The sequence below is a fragment of the Carcharhinus amblyrhynchos genome, chromosome 6 (genome assembly GCF_965287045.1).
Source record: "Carcharhinus amblyrhynchos chromosome 6, sCarAmb.v2.hapA, whole genome shotgun sequence".
Classification (NCBI taxonomy): Eukaryota; Metazoa; Chordata; class Chondrichthyes; order Carcharhiniformes; family Carcharhinidae; genus Carcharhinus; species Carcharhinus amblyrhynchos.
Window position 1 is genome coordinate 99,077,451 of NC_137329.1, and position 17,622 is coordinate 99,095,072.

General features: G+C 44.6%; 1 protein-coding gene across 5 annotated transcripts in view; it reads right to left on the reverse strand.

Moving 5' to 3' along the window:
- The window catches only part of LOC145344156 (dedicator of cytokinesis protein 4-like), a 410,020-nt gene that overhangs the window by 19,691 nt on the left and 372,707 nt on the right, over nt 1–17,622 (reverse strand). For 3 of the 5 annotated variants that reach the window (XM_080191054.1, XM_080191056.1, XM_080191052.1), the window contains 5 exons: nt 14,772–14,893; nt 12,029–12,149; nt 8,136–8,217; nt 7,870–7,979; nt 1,896–1,968 (listed from right to left, as the gene is read on the reverse strand). In XM_080191054.1, the coding sequence (XP_080047180.1) occupies nt 1,896–1,968; nt 7,870–7,979; nt 8,136–8,217; nt 12,029–12,149; nt 14,772–14,893 (508 nt within the window). The remainder of the gene's footprint in view (nt 1–1,895; nt 1,969–7,869; nt 7,980–8,135; nt 8,218–12,028; nt 12,150–14,771; nt 14,894–17,622) is intronic. The other 2 variants (XM_080191055.1, XM_080191053.1) reach the window with 1 other exon arrangement.

Here is a 17,622-nt window from a genome sequence, read left to right on the forward strand (position 1 = left end):
AGGCCTGCTAGCATCTCCCTCCCCTCCTCGACACATGTATTCCATTCCAGCTGGGTTTACTATAGCTCCCCACTTGCAGGGAACTAGCGGCTGGACTCCGCTGGAGTGAAGGGAAGCAATCGAGGCTCCCTAGAAGGTTGGGCACCGGGGATGGCGCCCCTGGGCATTGCCAACTTGGCAGTGCCAGCCTGGCCCCTGGCACTGCCCAAGGGGCAACATGCCAATGCCCAGGAGGCATCTTGACACTGCCTACCAGGCATCAGGCAATGCTAAGTGGGAAGGGCCTCTGTGTGGGGGCAGTCGGTGTGGGTGTTGGGTGGGGGTCCCACTGTCACTCCACAAAAGGATCTCAAGTAGAGGGAGATCGGGACTGGCTTGGACATGTTTGTGGGGCCAGTGATCAGGCCGTGGGGGGGGTCGCTCAGTGATGGAGCTTTGCTGTGTTAGCTAGCAATCGGGCTGGCCGCTCTGACAGATCGCCACGTGCACAATGGCCTGCTCAGTGCTATGCTACCGGCCTCTCCAGCAGGAATAGACCCCGCTCACTGAATTTCAACGTGATTCATGCTGAGGCACTCTGCAATGCACAGAATGTGGGACATGCATTTTGAAACTCACGCTGAAAAACCAGCAGGATTTACTCCAGTTTTTAACGCAAATTTGACACTTAGAATTTCTTTTGGGAGAATCACCCTTTACATCATCAAACAATGCAACAGAACAATCAAAAAGAGCCTACAGAATGTTGAATTACAGAGGCAAAACTGGAATATGAAACGGGCGGCACGGTGGCACAGTGGTTAGCACTGCTGCCTCATAGTGCCAGGGATTCGGGTTCAATTACAGCCTCGGCTCACTGTCTGTGTGGAGTTTGCACATTCTCCCCATGTCTGTGTGGGTTTCCTCTGGGTGCGGGTCAGGTTGATTGGCCATGCTTAATTGATCCTAGTGTCAAGGGGATTAGCAGGGTAAATATGTGGGGTTATGGGAATATGGCCTGGGTGGGACTGTGGTCAGTGCAGGCTTGATGGGCCAAATGGCCTCTTCCTGCACTATGGGGATTCTATAATTCTATTAATCCATGGATAATAGATTTATAATAGAAGTATAAAGTTATGGTCAGACCACTGCAAGAACTGCACCAGATTCTGATCCTGGGAAATGAGAGACATTGGAGAGACTACACAGATGAGCCAGCATGTCCATCTTGGGCATTTTAGCCTGTGCAGGAGGCACCTGAGAAATGACTTTATTGGGGTACACAGATAGTTAACAGAATGGAAAAAGTAAATCCAGCACATTACTTGAAATTGAACAGGGAGTACTGCAAGTGGAACCAAGGACAAGTTAGCGAAAAGTGAATTTAAGAAAAGTATCAGAAAATTACTCTCTACACAAAAGCCAAACAATGCAGCAAATGTACTTGCTGGAATAGAGGCGGCAAAAATCCTGCGAACATTTAAGATACATTTGGATACTGAAATAGAAAGGTGGTAGGACTTTTCTGGACGAAAGGGTTAAGGTAGCCTGAATGGCCCTCTTCATCTGTATATTCTGATCTTGTGCTCTTGGTTTGTAGATCAACCAACCTATACTACGTTGTCCAACATATGAGGTGGAGGTGCCAGCATTGGACTGAAGTGGGCACAATAAGAAGTCTCACAACACCAGGTTAAAGTCCAAAAGGTTTACTTGGTACCACAAGCTTTCGGGATGCTGCTCCGTCATCAGGTGAGTGATGAAGGAGCAATGCTCCGAAAGCTCATGATATCAAATAAACCTGCTGGACCTTAACCTGGTGCTGTGAGGCTTTCTGTTGTCCAATACAATACAACAACAATATTAATCATTAAAGACAGAGTATGTGTAGAAAGAGAACTGTAGCAAAAACATACCTTTTTCAGGTGCAGATAAATTGGGGTCACTTCTGGGCATGCAGGAATCGCCAATCTGCTGGTTAAGTGTCTGCTGATAAAGACGGTTTATTGAAACCATATGCGAGAAATATCAACTTATCAAACAAGACAAATAGTACCATGCACTTAAATCACAATCTAAAGCATCTGCTGGAAATAAGACATCACTATAAAAGAATATATGGTGAAATGAAGAGCTGTTAAAAAAACCACAACAATTCAGGTTTGTTCCTAACTAACCAGGAAACTATCATAAAATCTTTGATGTCGTAATGAAAATCGAAGCTTTGCAAAAGTGTTTTCATTATTTTAAGAGCAATGCTATAAGCAAACGTTGTACAACATTGTCAATTGCAGCATTCATCCATCACCAAAAGGTATTGCTTCATTTCAGTTTGTGAATAATACAAAATCAGCATTGTAATCTCCCAACGTTATAATCTAGGAGAGACATGTGATGGACAGTTTCACAAAACTTCAGCAGATTACTGTCTTTGCTAGATTTTTTCCTTTGAGAACTATGCAAAACAAGCCATGTAATCTAAAACAGCTTTTTTCCACCTGATTTAAGTTGACAACCTTGTTGCCATTAACCTTGTTAATGTTGATGTATCCACAGTTTGCTTGCTCATTTAGGTCTGCTCAGGATTGGCAGATAATCCTCACCTTTGTGAGCAACTGAGTGTGTATTCTTCTATTTCTTGTTCAGAGCTTACCAAAAATAATAAGAACATAAGAACATAAGAAATAGGAGCAGGAGTAGGCCATCTAGCCCTTTGAGCCTGCCCCGCCATTCAATAAGATCATGGCTGATCTGTCGTGGCTCAGTTCCACTTTCCCGCCCTCTCCCCATAACCCTTAATCCCCTCTCTTATCAAGAACCCATCAACCCGCTTCTTAAAAATATTTAGCGAGGCAGCCTCCACCACTTCAACGGGCAGAGAATTCCAGAGATTCACCACCCTTTGAGTGAAGAAGTTCCTCCTCAACTCCGTTCTAAACCGCCTCCCCTTTATCTTGAGGCTGTGCCCCCTAGTCCTACTGTCTTTTTTGAGCGGGAAGAGTCTCTCCACCTCTATCCTATCCATCCCATTCATCATCTTATACGTCTCAATGAGATCTCCCCTCATTCTTCTAAACTCTAACGAGTACAAGCCTAGTTTATTCAGCCTCTCCTCATAGCTCAATCCCCTCAACTCCGGTATCAGCCTAGTAAACCTCCTCTGCACTCCCTCCAGGGCCAAAATATCCTTGCGCAGGTGCGGCGCCCAAAACTGCACACAGTACTCCAGCTGCGGCCTCACCAATGCCCTATACAGCTGCAGTAAGACCTCCCTACTTTTATATTCAATCCCCCTCGCTATGAAGGCCAGCATCCCATTCGCCTTCCTGACGACCTGCTGCACCTGCAAGCTGGGTTTTTGCGACTCATGCACAAGGACCCCGAGGTCCCTCTGCACCGTCGCCTGCTGCAGTTTTTCGCCACGTAAGTAATAGTCCTTCCGACCATTCTTCCTACCAAAGTGGACCACCTCACACTTGCCAACATTAAATTCCATTTGCCATTTCCTGGCCCATTCGCCCAGCCTATCTAGATCCTTCTGCAGACTCTCCACACCCTCCGCACAATTTGCCTTTCCCCCAATCTTGGTGTCATCAGCAAATTTCAACACCCTGCACTCGGTTCCCTCCTCCAGATCATCTATATAAATGGTAAATAGCTGAGGCCCCAGCACCGACCCCTGGGGCACCCCACTAGTCACCAACCGCCAATCCGAATAGCACCCATTGACCCCCACTCTCTGCCTCCTATTTGACAACCAATCCTCTATCCACGCTAACACCCTACCCCCAACTCCATGTCCCCTGACCTTCTGCAATAACCTCTTGTGAGGTACCTTGTCAAACGCCTTCTGAAAATCCAGAAAGACCACATCCACCGGCTCTCCTCTATCCACTGCCCTAGACACATCCTCATAGAACTCCAGTAAATTTGTCAGACACGACTTCCCTTTAATGAAACCGTGTTGCGTCTGCCCTATCAAGCAATTCCCTTCAAGATGCCTCGCAATTTCCTCCTTAATGACAGATTCTAACATTTTACCTACCACAGACGTTAAACTAACCGGCCTATAATTCCCCGCCTTTTGCCTGGCACCCTTCTTAAACAACGGCGTAACATTAGCCGTTTTCCAATCTTCCGGCACTTCCCCGGAATCCAGCGACGTCTGGAAAATAACCACCAAGGCATCCACTATAACCTCCGCCATTTCTTTCAGAACCCTCGGATGCATTCCATCCGGTCCTGGGGACTTGTCCACAATCAGCCCCTCCAGTCTGTCGAGCACCACCTCTCTAGTAACAGTAATGTCATTAAGACCCTCCAGTCCTACCACCTTTCCATCGCTAACACCCGGCAAATTATTCACGTCCTCCTCCGTGAAGACAGAAACAAAAAAGTTATTCAATACCTTAGCCATATCCCCATCCCCTACCACTAGCTCCCCTTTCTCATCCTCTAAAGGACCAACGTTCACCCTAGCCAGCCTCTTCCTTTTTATATATTTATAAAAACTCTTGCTATCCTTTTTTATATTAAGCGCTAGCCCAGCTTCATAGCTTCTCCTACCCTCCTTTATCAACTTCTTTGTCAATCTTTGTTGACATTTAAACCTTTCCCAATCCTCTTCTCGCCCACTGCTCTTAGCTACTCTAAATTCCTCCGCTTTTAATTTAACACTTTCCTTCACCTCCTTCGTTATCCACGGCTTATTACCTCTCCTCCTACTGTCCTTTTTGACCATCGGAATAAATTTCTGCTGAGCACCAAGAAAGATCTCCTTAAAGATCCTCCACTGCTCCTCAGCAGACCTACCTTCCAACGCGCTCCCCCAGTCCACATTCGCCAATTCTTCTCTCATCCTACCATACTCCCCTCTATTCAAACAAAGGACGCGTGTCCGGGAACCCACTTTCTCCTCCTCCATCTGCAACAGAAACTCCACCATGCAATGATCACTCTCTCCAAGAGGATCCTTCACCGCAAGGTCCCTAATTCTACCCGCCTCATTACATAGCACCAGATCCAAGATAGTTCGCTCCCTCGTCGGCTCCAACACACACTGTTCAAGGAAATTATCCCGGCAGCATTCCAAGAACTCCTCCTCGAGCCCACCTCGTCCAACATGGGTCGACCAATCAATATGCAGATTGAAATCTCCCATAACTACTGCCGTCCCATTCCTGCACGTCGCACTTATTTGCGCGTTAACAGCCCGCCCCACCTCCAGATCATTATTTGGGGGCCTATAGACGACACCCACCAGCGTCTTCCTCCCTTTGCTGTTCCTAATCTCCACCCACAACGATTCCACTTTCTGCTCTTTGGCTCCGATATCATCCCTTGCTACCACCTTGATACTATCCTTAATCAGCAGAGCTATGCCACCCCCTCTTTCCTCCTGCCTATCCTTCCTAAACACTTGATAGCCCTGTACATTCATCTCCCAGTCCCTGTCACCTTGCAGCCACGTCTCTGTAATGGCCACCAGATCGTATCCATTTGTGTCGATCTGCGCCACCAGCTCATCCACTTTATTCCGAATGCTTCGTGCATTCAGATAAAGCGCTTTCATCCCAGCCTTCACCTGGACCCTATTTGCCGTAACGCCACCAATTGGGACATCCTCGGCCTCTTCCCTTACCTGTACCCTATCCTTAACTTTAGACCTCGTAGCGTCACCTACCCTCGCACCCTCCCCCCCCCTAATTAGTTTAAAGCCCTGTCTACAGTCCTCTTTACTCGATTCGCCAACACTCTGGTCCCAGCACGGTTCAGACCCACCCCATCCCGCCCGAACAAGTCCCACCTACCCCAATACTGGTGCCAATGCCCCATAAATTCGAACCCATTCCTCCCACACCAATCCCTGAGCCACCCATTCACTTCCTTTATCCTGTCAACCCTACGCCCGTCTGCACTCAGTTCAGGCAGTAGCCCAGAGACGACCACCTTGTCGGTTCTACTTTTTAATTCCATTCCCAGCTTCTCATACTCCCTCCCCAGATCCTCAGTCCGCACTTTGCCTACGTCGCCGGCACCCACATGTACTACAACGACCGGGTTCTCACCCTCCCACTCCAGGTTCCTCTGCAGCCCAGCTGTGACATCCTGTACCCGAGCACCAGGCAGACAACACACCCTTCTGTGCACTTTGTCATTGTGACAAAGGACAGTGTCAATACCCTTCACCCCACTATCCCCAATCACTACTACGTTCCTTTTCCCCTTCTCTTTGCCTATGTCCTGCTGCATCACTGTACCGTGTGCAGTTTGCTCACCAACCTCACCTGCCTCGTCCTCTTCCAGACTGGAAGCAAGAACCTCAAACCTGTTATGCAGATTAAGAGGCTGAGGCCTCCGCTCCTCACCCCCCTTCCTCCTCCCAGCAGCCCCCTTTTGTCCCTGACCCTTAGATTTAGCCAGTCTAGCAGGGGTGGATGTCACTTGCACCCCATTGACAATGGCACCCTCTCTCCCCCTGATGAGCCTCAGTGTCTGTAGCTCAGAGGCCAGCTCATCCACCTTGAGCTGGAGCTCCTCCAGCAACCTGCACTTACTACAGACATGGTCACTGGGAAGGACCCTGGGGTCCACCAGTTCCCACATCATACAGAAACCACACATCACATGCCCCTCCATTATTCACTGTAATTTTTTATGGGGAAAAAAATTTTTTTCCTTGTTTCCTGCTGTAGTAGTTTTGAAAAAAATTTTTTTCCTTGTTTTTTCAAACAAACTCACCTGGCCTTTTTTCCTTCAAGCCCTTTTTGATATTAAGCCCTATTAACTCACTCTGCTTCCCACTCACTCCGCTGCCCGCTCAGACGCTGCCCGCTGTCTACACCAGGCCTCCTTTTAAACCTGGCGCTGATTTAAAGCAGGCTGGTCCACAAATGCCTTTTAACCACTCCTTCAGAATTCTTAAAGCAGTAAATACAATAAATAAATGCTTTAAACAGTTCTACAAAGAGTAAAGTGCTTTAAACTTATTTTAAACAGGTTTTTAACAGGTAAAATCTTAGCTCTCTCTCTCTGCTTCAGCAAATCCCATTCACGAAATTAGTTTCAGTCGCAGGGACAGTATATGACCTGCGCATCCTTTCAGGGATCACTGGGCCCAGTTGGTGGTCAGGCTCCAGTTTGAATCCAGCAACATGCAGAGTCAAGAGGCCTAGTGGCAATGTAACTGGAGCAAATCCACACCCCTTTTCCATCATAAAATGAAGACAAACCCCATAAGCTTGGTCTTCAGTTCATTCACCTGTAGAGTTTATAAATTTCCCCATCAAAATGCACAACCTCCACCTGCAAATGCTCACCACCCTCAGGCAATGTTCACATCCTTCTCACCTCCCGACAATGCTTCCTCCTCTCCTCCCTTATCCTTTCACCCCCAACAATGTTACAACCTCCTCTCAACCTTTGACAATGCTATGCTCCCCATCCACCCTCCACCCCTGTCCCGCCATCCACTGTCATGTAATTCGTGCAGGTTAAAACTGGCAATTGGAAGTTTAAACTTCCCGGGTAAGTATCGCCTATATACATACATCAGGACTTGCTTAGTGTCCCAAAGCTCATTGTGGCAACTTAAGTTGAGTCATTCACTACTTCCGATAATAGAAGATTTCCAAAGAGCATTTAATCACCCACATGCCTACTTCTCTGGGATTGTGTTTGGAACCAGACATCCAACGAACCTTTATTTTCCATTAAGTTAATCAACATGCCCAAAGTTGAATTTTCAGAGGGGAATTTTGTTGATTTTATTTTGAATGCTTCAATTAATTTCATATTGAACTTTTCATTAACAATCAGTTTAATATTGTGTGTATGTGAGCATGCTTATTATAGAGGTACTCATACTGACCTTTCTTAGTGGTTGCTTACCTGTGGAGGTTCCATGGATATTGGATAAATGGCACTACAGGGTCGTTCTCTGGGAGACAAGCATGTATTTTCTCTTGAATGTTTGTGCTTATCAGATAGCAGCGGGGAACCTTTCATATGCAGTAAACAAACAAACCATTTTTTCTTTTAAGCCATTTGACCAGAATAGTCACACTATCTCACAAACTATTCATACTTGCACACATTTTATGTCCTTGGACAAATACTTAGAACTTTCCCTTTAAAAGGCAGTTAAATAGACCTACCTCTGGCACTGGATGGAGCTGAACTGGTTACATTTGGAGAGGCTGAATGAGTGGAGCTTAAACTTGAGGTAGAAGGACTTGCCTACAAAAATAGATAATCTGATTATCAATAAAGAAAATTTACTCTTGAAGAAGAGGATGTCATTTTCAAATTATTAGCATAGCATGCATGAGACCTATAACTCTCCAAGATATCTGTGCCATCTAATTCTAGCCTCTTAGGCATCCCCTGATTTTAACTGATCGACCATTGGTGGTTTTGCCTTCATTTATCTAGGTTCTAAGTTCTGGAATTTCCGCCTTTGACTTCTCCAGCTCACTTCCCTCTTTAAGAAACTCCGTAAAATCTACATCATTGACAAAGTTTTTGATCCAGAGACTTTTTTTTAATATATATAATGCATCTCTGATGCACCTTGGAACATGTTATTACATAGTTCGGCCTCAGCTGGGGTACTGCTTGCAGTTCTGAGCGCTGCAATTTACGAAGTGTGTGAAGGCTTTGGAGAAAACATTCACAGGAATGATTTCAAGGATGAGGAACTTCATTTATGAAGGTATCTTGAAGTAACTGGGATTTCTTTTCTTGGAGAAGGGAAACCTAAGAGGAGGTTTGATAGAGATATTCAAAATCATGAGTGTTCTGGATGGAGTGGATAGTTGTTGCTGGGTCAAAATCCTGAAATTCCCTGCCTAATAGTACCATGGGAGCATGTTTACTAAATAGGCTGCAACGATTCAGAAAGGTGACTCACCATCACCTACCCAAGGGGAATAAATTTTGACCTTGCCAGCAACCCCATAACATTCAATGAAGATAAAAGATGAAGCACTTCACATAACAATATTCACAACATAGAGGACAGCATAAGGATGTGGAAAGCACTGGGTTGATAGTAAAAAGATTATAGACTGCAAAAAATACTGTTAATTACAAGGAATATTAAAAAGGGTTTGAGCAGGAAAATTTTAGTTTGGAGAGAAAGTAGAAAAATAGGACGGTATGAAGTCAGTCTCCATAGGAATCGGAATTTAGAGCAGCCAAACAAGCGGACCTCCTTCTGTCGTACTATTTCTGTGTTTCCATGTACATAAAAGGACTCCAGGCCAACAGCCGATTACAGAATCTCAAAACCAATGCACAAGGAGGCCATTCAGCCCATCAAGTCTGCATTGGCTCTCTGAATGGCACTAAATGAATTGCTCACTACACACATTCCTGCAGATCTAAAAACACCCATTGACCCGCTACACTTTTGTTTCCTGTCAATATTGCTACAGACCCTTTCATTTCATGTGCCATAACTTTGCTCAAAAGTCTGCTGTGCAGCACTTTATCAGATGCTTTTGGAAGACCATGTACACCACATCAACAGTATTACTCTCATCAACCGTCTCTGTTAATGCTTCAAAAAACTCTTGCAAGTTAATTACACATCATTTTCACTTAAAAAAAAATCCATGCTGGGCTTTCTTTAATTAACCTGCCTTTGTCCTTGTGACTATTAACGTTCTCCCAAATTATTGCTTCTGCAAGTTGAACTGACTGGTCTGTAATTGCTGGCTTTATCTTTTTTAAACCAGGATGTCATATTTGCAATTCTCCAGTCCTCTGGCACCACCCCCGAGTCTATGGTCAGTGCCTCTACAATTTCCATTCTCACTTCCTTCAGCGATCTTGGATGCATTTCATCCAGTCCTGGTACCTCAACTGCTTTCAAGTACAATCACTCTATCCAAGACCTCTTCCTTAAACTCTTCTTTTAAACTCAATTACCTCCTCTTCTACCATAAGAACTAGAAGCAGAAGTAGGCCATCTGGCCCCTCAAGCCTGCTCCACCATTCAATAAGAGGATGGCTGATGTTTCTGTGGATTGAGCTCCACTTACCCACCCGCTCACCATAACTCTTAATTCCTTTACTGTTCAAAAATTTATCTATCCTTGTCTTAAAAACATTCAATGAGGTAGCCTCAACTGTTTCAGTGAGCAGGGAATTCCACAGATTCACAACCCTTTGTGTGAAGGCGTTCCTCCTCAACTCAATCGTAAATCTGCACCCCTTATTTTGAGGCCGTGCCCCCTAGTTCTAGTTTCACCCGCCAGTGGAAACAACTTCCCTGCTTCTATCTTATTTATTCCCTTCATAATCTTGTGTTTCTATAAAACATCCCCTCATTCTTCTGAATTCCAATGAATATAGCCCCAGTCTACTCAGTCTCTCCTCATAAGCCAACCCTCTCAATTCTGGAATCAACCCACTGAATCTCCTCTGCACCCCCTCAAGTGCCAGTATATCCTTTCTCAAGTAAGGAGATCAAAACCGTACACAGTACACAGCCTGGATAGCAATTTCTTACTTGGCAAGAACAATTGCAGAGTATTCATTTAATAACTCAGCTGTGCCCTTGGCCACCATTTGCAAATCCCGTTCTTATTCACTACATGAAGCGGTCCCCTATTTATCAACAACATAATGTTGCTATTACAAAATATTGCTGATGCTGGAAATCTGAAACGAAAACAAAAATGCTGGAAATGCTCAAGTCTCAAGCATTTATGGAAAGAGAAACAGAGTTTATGTTTCAGTGTCTTTGCCATTTGTCAGAATCCTGTGTTTCTATTGTCTTGTTTTCCCGACTTACAAAGCTGTGGTGGCTGTCAGCCAGGTTCCCGGTGGCCAGTGATGGTGAAGAGTGCTGGATCCCTCGGGTTCCTTTGGAATGAAGGAATGGGTTCACTGACAAGTTAAAAGGCAGGCAGGGGTGGTGAGTACACGGGCTGAAGCATAGGCAGGAGATTAATGAGCCTCAGAGAGCAGACAGAGAAAGTTAAAGAGCTACTAGTGCATGGGCCCAAGCCGGAATTGAAGTGAAGGAGACTCAGGAAGAAGCCGAGAGGACACAAGGTGATGGCAATGTTGTTCCTTGACAGGATGGAAGTAAACTAGGTCAAGAAACCAGCAGTTGGAAGATAAAAGTGGTTTCCCCCTAGTTGCAGCGAGCTGGACTGTAGTTCCTGGCCGTTGGACCCACCAGCATCTGATATGCAGGACCACCAGTCAGGGATGCAGTTTCATAGTGCAGCCATCCTGCAGTAACTGATTGCAAGATGCATGCAAATGCATCCAAAGACTTGGAGGTAAAGTGCATTTTCCCGTCAGTATTTGAAACTTTAAGAGTTGAATCTTTAATCAAAGCTGTCAATGCTGGTGGCGGTATCATTCCTCACAAATCCCTGAGTGGCTAAAAGGGACAACAGAAAGGTCAAGAATAGAAGCTTCCTTTTTCAGGAAGTTGTCATCTCAGGACTCCCTAACGCTTTTGTTTAGAAATTAAAGTCTCAACAGTTTTCTTGGTTTTTGGAGTAGTTAAGCAACAGTTGGCCATTGTAAGGGACTTGTTTCTTTCAGATAAGCTTTTCAGATTGGAAACTCACACGTTTGGTGCTGGTGAAATAAAGAGTCATTGAGTTGTAATCTCTGCATTCAATGTGCTTTTTTCTCCAGTGTAACACAGAGGAAGAGTCCTTGTCATTCAAAAGCATTGCCCCAAGGTTTATGGATTGTCAGCGGGCAGATTCTTTGAATATTTTTCTGCTGGGATGGGACAGCGTTGAGGGAGCACAGTCAAACAATCTTTTGGGAGAGGGAGGGGATCCCAGGCAAATGCGATCCAAGTTGCTGCTGACTCTTTCCAAACAACAGAACACTGTTTCAAAATCAGTTCCATTCAATCCATAGTAATGGACTTATTTATGGAGTCTACTCACACCAATAGAAGCAGAACAACATAACTGATCATTTGGCTAGTTAATCTGTTGAAATGAACTGGCTATATGAAATAGAATAACACTGTTAAGAGTAATCGTCAACTGTAGAAGACATGAAATACCTGCATATGAAAGACCTCATCAGAGCTTTCAGACTGGCCAGTGATGTTGCTAACTTCAGCTGATGCTTGTGATGACAAGGATGAAGAAGAATATCTGTTGAATGCTGGGTAACTTAGTGGGCTACAAAAAAAAGAGCAACGTACATAACAGTTTTAAAGTACCAATTTTTCTTTATCTCTAGCTGTAATATCAGATGATTACTTTGAAAGAAATACAATCTACTGAGTGGCTAATTTAAAACAAAAAAGAACAGACAGCTATTTTATCATTCGTCTTTTTGATCTTTGGCCCAATGCTGGTTTAGAGCTTAGAGTTTGGAGTTTAAAGGTCAAAGTTCAGAGCTAATTCGTAGCACAACAGTACAGTGATAAGTTACTCTCTTCTCAATGATTCAAATGAAAGCTGCTTATTTATTGAGAGTTTAATTTACATTGGAAGATAACCGTTACTTCCAATTTTAATGTGGCGTCTCAAATCTTGACCTCAACTGATCAGGCAGTATGGTGGCACAGTGGTTAGCATTGCTCCCTCACAGCGCCAGAGACCTGGGTTCAATTCCAACCTTGGGTGACGGTGTGGAATTTGCACATTCTGTCCGTGACTGTGTGGGTTTCCTTTGGGTGCTCCCGTTTCCTCCCACAGTCCAAAGATGTGCAGGTTGGGTGCACTGGGCATGGTAAATGGCCAAGATAGGTAGGTTAGGTGGATTACACATGTGGGAAGAGGGTCTGGGTAAGAAGCTATATCGGAAAGTCAGTGCAGACTTGATGGGCTGAATGGCCTGTTTCTGCACTTGGGGAGTGTATAATCAATGTAAGCACTCAATAATTTTCCAGGTGTTAGATTTGTCATTGTCTGCAGGGTTGTCTATGAACAGAAAGTTTAATGTCTGGGCTGTTTTTGAGGGATTGGAGGGCAAGCTGATCACCTTCAAGCTGCTTAAGTGGCATGTCAAGCAAAAAGCACCTTTGAGAAACCCTAAAATGCAATGTCCAAAGTGAATTGTGAAGGTTGTGGGGTTGGGATGGAACGAGAAGAGGGTAGGATGGGTGAATATGGAGCTGCAATGTTGAGACATTAATGACCTGAGCCTGCATGGAACCTCTTCAGCATAGATTCAATGTTATAAATTAACATACTCCGTGCATCAACCAGAGCCTTTAGTTTGAAAATGTCAGCACAGCTCAATGGTATTTCAACGGAGAGGGTGGAATTTTCTATTTAATTGTAAACGAGTGTCAACTCAGGTGAAAAAAATGGTGTGCTGCCCGCCGCCTCTGCTACCAGCTTTTTCCACTATATCTGGAGGTGGGACCGGGCAGACTGAGCCAGCAACTTCAGCCTTCCAGATATCGGGGTGCCCTTTCTAACAAAGAGGTCAAGATTTAAAGCTGAAAACAGTTTTAATGAAATACCGGAGGAATCGCATCCAGCCAACCAGCACTTAGATTAAGATTTCTATGCGAAAGTAAGAAGTTTTAACCAATGTGGGGGTCCCTGTTCATTTTCAAAATGGATCCTAACTGACATGCTGCAGCGAGCACCATTCCCCGGTGCAACGTCAAGTAGTCCGGAGGCCAACCCAACCTGCAAGCAGATGGAAGGTCGGCGGATCAATGCCATGGAGGAAGAGTGATGGCTGCTAATTGTCAAGCTCCAGATAGACTATTTAGGCTTATCCTTTTGGGGCTTCTCGCTGTTGACCACTGACTTCTATTCACCCGCACATCCGTGACTTGCACTCCGTTCAGTGGGGCAACAAAATGGCTTTGAAATTCCTTGTGGCAGATTGGGACAGCACGCTGGCACTGTGGTTAGCACTTCTGCTTTTCAGCGCCAGGGATCTAGATTCAATTCTGGCTTCGGATCTCTGTCTGTGTAGAATTTGCACATTCTTCCCGTGCTTGGGTGGGTTTCCTCAGGGTGCTCCAGTTTCCTCCCACAGTCCAAAAGGTGTGCAGGTTAGGTTACTGGCCATGCTCAATTGCCCCTTAGTGTCCCAAAATGTATAGATTAGAGGGATCAGTAGGGTAAATATCTGGAGTTATGGGAATAGGGTCAGGGTGGGATTGTTGTAGGTGTAGGCTTGATGGGCTGACTGGCCTCCTTCTGCACTGCAGGAATTCTATGATTAATAAGGTTCCCTCACATCAGTACTGAGCTAAAATGACAGCATAATGGGATTATGGCATTAAATCAACCATAAAGATTTCAACTCCACTGCTGCTCTGAGCAGAGGGAAATAAAATTGCTTCTCGCCTTTTGTTTTCCCTGCAGGGAAGTGGACTGAAGTTTGATACTTGAGGGAATGCCATGACATAATGTTATGTTCTCTACTATCGTCTGAACCAAGTTGCAAGTGTGCAAATAGGCAAACCAGCTGTTGATATGGTATCATAACCTCCAGCAACAACCTGGGTGCAATCTGACCCCACATTGGCCATTATAATAGGACACATGTATTTCAATATACATAAACATAGGAAATTATTTAAAAAGTGAAGAACTGTAGGGTTAATAAAATAGCATTGGAATTAAATTGTTACTCTTCATCAGGAAGACTAATTGCATGAAATTATATAGTACTGCTCTGTCAACTGACTGTTCCCCTGGGTAATTAGAGAGCTGCGCAGAACATAACATTTCTTACTTCGGGGCTCTCTGCATAAAAATGAAAAATAATGATCTTACGCAGGACGCATTCATTTGAAAAGAGCAACATCATCTTGGAGGTAATTTTACCTGCGTCTGTTGACAAGTCTGGCTCCATCTGGGCTCACGGCACCCAGTGCGGGGTTCCTGCAAGTGCGTGGGCTACCATTGGTTAGGTGAATGGGACTCACACGGGCATATCCTGGAAAGTCCTGGAAATAGAGAGGAAGTATGTGATAAAAGGAGGCAATGAAATGTACAGCTGGAACAATAACATAATGGTGTCTACAATTTGAACTCCCATGCAAAAAAACAATGTAACGGAACTTGAATTTTCAAGGCAGCAGTCATAAAACTAAGCTGTAACATTTAGAGATTAAATCTGATTTTAGCACATAACAATCATATCTGTGGATCATCCTGCATGTTGGAACCAAGAAACATCTTCATGCACAATTACTTTCTCAGGTTTCTCAAAATATTCAAGAATATGGCCATAATTTATGATAACAGTATAATGTCGATATGACTTTGATCTAATACATACGTTTTGTTCCCGTTATTGTGCATTTGTTGGCACAATTGCACTATTAGTGCTGTGACCAACAACACTTTAGTAATAGTTCAAAATGAAACAGGTCTAGACCAAAACCGAAGAGGGAAGGAAGGTCTGAATTAAAAGGGAAAGCAGCCAGAAAGCAATATAATCCCGTGCGGGTGGGGGGGAATCTCATCAGGGCAGGGGTATTAGTCATGAGGTGAGGGTGGGGAGGCAAGTCCCGGGGGGGGGGGGGGGCGGGGGGGTGGGGGGGAGTCAGTCTGGGTCTTCACAATAATTAGCCAGAAGTTAGAAGAGGTTTTGATTCTCCTAACTTTTCCTGAGTAACTATTGCTGTAAATAAGTCAGAAACATCCAAAGTTGACAATTTGAATCACATTTTCGGATGGTTCACACTGCAGGGCAATTGCCCAGAGGAAGTTTGTACTTCCGGTCAATTGCCGTGCAAACCCTTACCTGTGAAACTCCAAGAGGGGTTCCCCAGCACATCTTTGGGGTCCCCCTCTGATCCGAAACTAGGAGCTTGGAGGTTACGGCCCAATGTCTTTACTTCAGAAAATGTATCGCCAAAAAAGGAGGCAGGCAGGAGGAAGGGACATATTCAGGATTGAATCACAAAACATAGAATTACCGAGATCTCTTAGGAACTGAGGAGGCCTGTGCTCACATCCTCCCTTTCCTGCTGACAAACATCAGTAATCATCCATCAGTGAAACAATTCTTATATCCCACATTACAGTAAACAGACCATCCAGGTTTCCCTCCCACAGCAACACCAAAGCAAATTTACACCAATAGTTACTCGGGAAGAGTTAGAAGAAATAAAACCCCTTCTAACTTCTGCCTAACTACTGTAAAGCCCAGACTGACTCCCCTGGCTGCACCACCCCAACTTCCTGCCCTTATCCCATGACTAACCGCCCCCACACCCACTGCTTTCTCTAGCTCCATGGCTTCCCATGAAATTCCTCTCAAAACCCTCCAATCCTCCTCAGTGCTGTCAAACCCTAGGATCCCAATTTTACCAATATATTCCTCAATGTTAGTGAAGTCCAGGATCACATGTCCATCTAAACCCCACCACCATCGTGTGTTGCCAGCTACCAATTACCTATCACAGAATGCTGCATCTTGTATCCCACTTTGTTGGATATCCTCAGCTTAAAAAAATCATAGGAAATCAACACAGGGAAAGGAATATATAAATGTAAAGGCCACCTACTTATGATTTTCATAGAATAATATACAAAGTTGTAGAATTATATTCCCCAAAATGTAGTACAAATTTTGGAATATTCACAGCAAAATAAAATGAAATTTGACCTATTTAGTCACTGCAATTTAGTTGTGCTAGTAGTAGATTTTATTTTGTGTGACATAATACTTCCATTTATATAAAACTAATATCTCCACAGACTCACTATAAGCAGTGTCATAGGGGGTCTGCTAATAATGTATTAAAAATCTTGTACATGGTGCACTTTTCCCTATGTGTTGCACCCCTATTGCAACAACTTTTTATAGTATCTTTAATGCAATGAAATATTTCAAGTGCTTCATAGGAGCATTACTCTGCACTGACTAGAATCCCACCCAGGTCCTAATCTTGTCACCCTACGTAGTTCCCTGCTACTTCCCTTGACATTAGGGTCAATTTAGCATGGCCAATCCAGCTAACCCGTGCATCTTTGGACTGAGAGGGGAAACTGGAGCACCCAGAGGAAATCCATGCAGATACGGGAGGAATGTGCAAACTCCACACAGACAATGACCCAAGGCCTGAATTGAACCAGAGTCCCTGATGCTGTGAAGCAGCAGTGTTAACTGCTGTGTCACCATTAAAAGTGTCTTAAAGGAGGAAAACGAGGCAGAGAATTTTGAAGCATGAGGTGCAATCCTAAAAGTGTGGCTGCCAAATGATGTGATTCAACTCAAGCAGCTAAAATTAGGTGAACAGAGATGAACATAAGGACAGCACGGTAGCACAGTGGTTAGCACTGCTGCTTCAGAGCTCCAGGGACGTGGGTTGAATTCCTAGCTTGGGTCACTGTCTGTGTGGAGTTTGCACATTCTCCTTGTGTCTGCGTGGGTTTCCTCCAGTGCTCCAGTTTCCTCCCACAGTCCAAAGGTGTGCAGGTTAGGTTGATTGGCCATGCCAAAATTGCCCCTTAGAGTCCTGGGATGCGTAGGTTAGAGGGATTAGCGGGTAAATATGTAGGGATATGGGGGGTAGGGCCTAAATGGGATTGTGGTCGGTGCAGACTTCATGGGCCGAATGGCCTCCTTCTGCACTGTAGGGTTTCTAACTTTCTAAGATATGTCAAAATACAGCGAAGCTGGAGGAAGTAACTATCGTGGAGGAGATTGGAAATAAGGATGCAA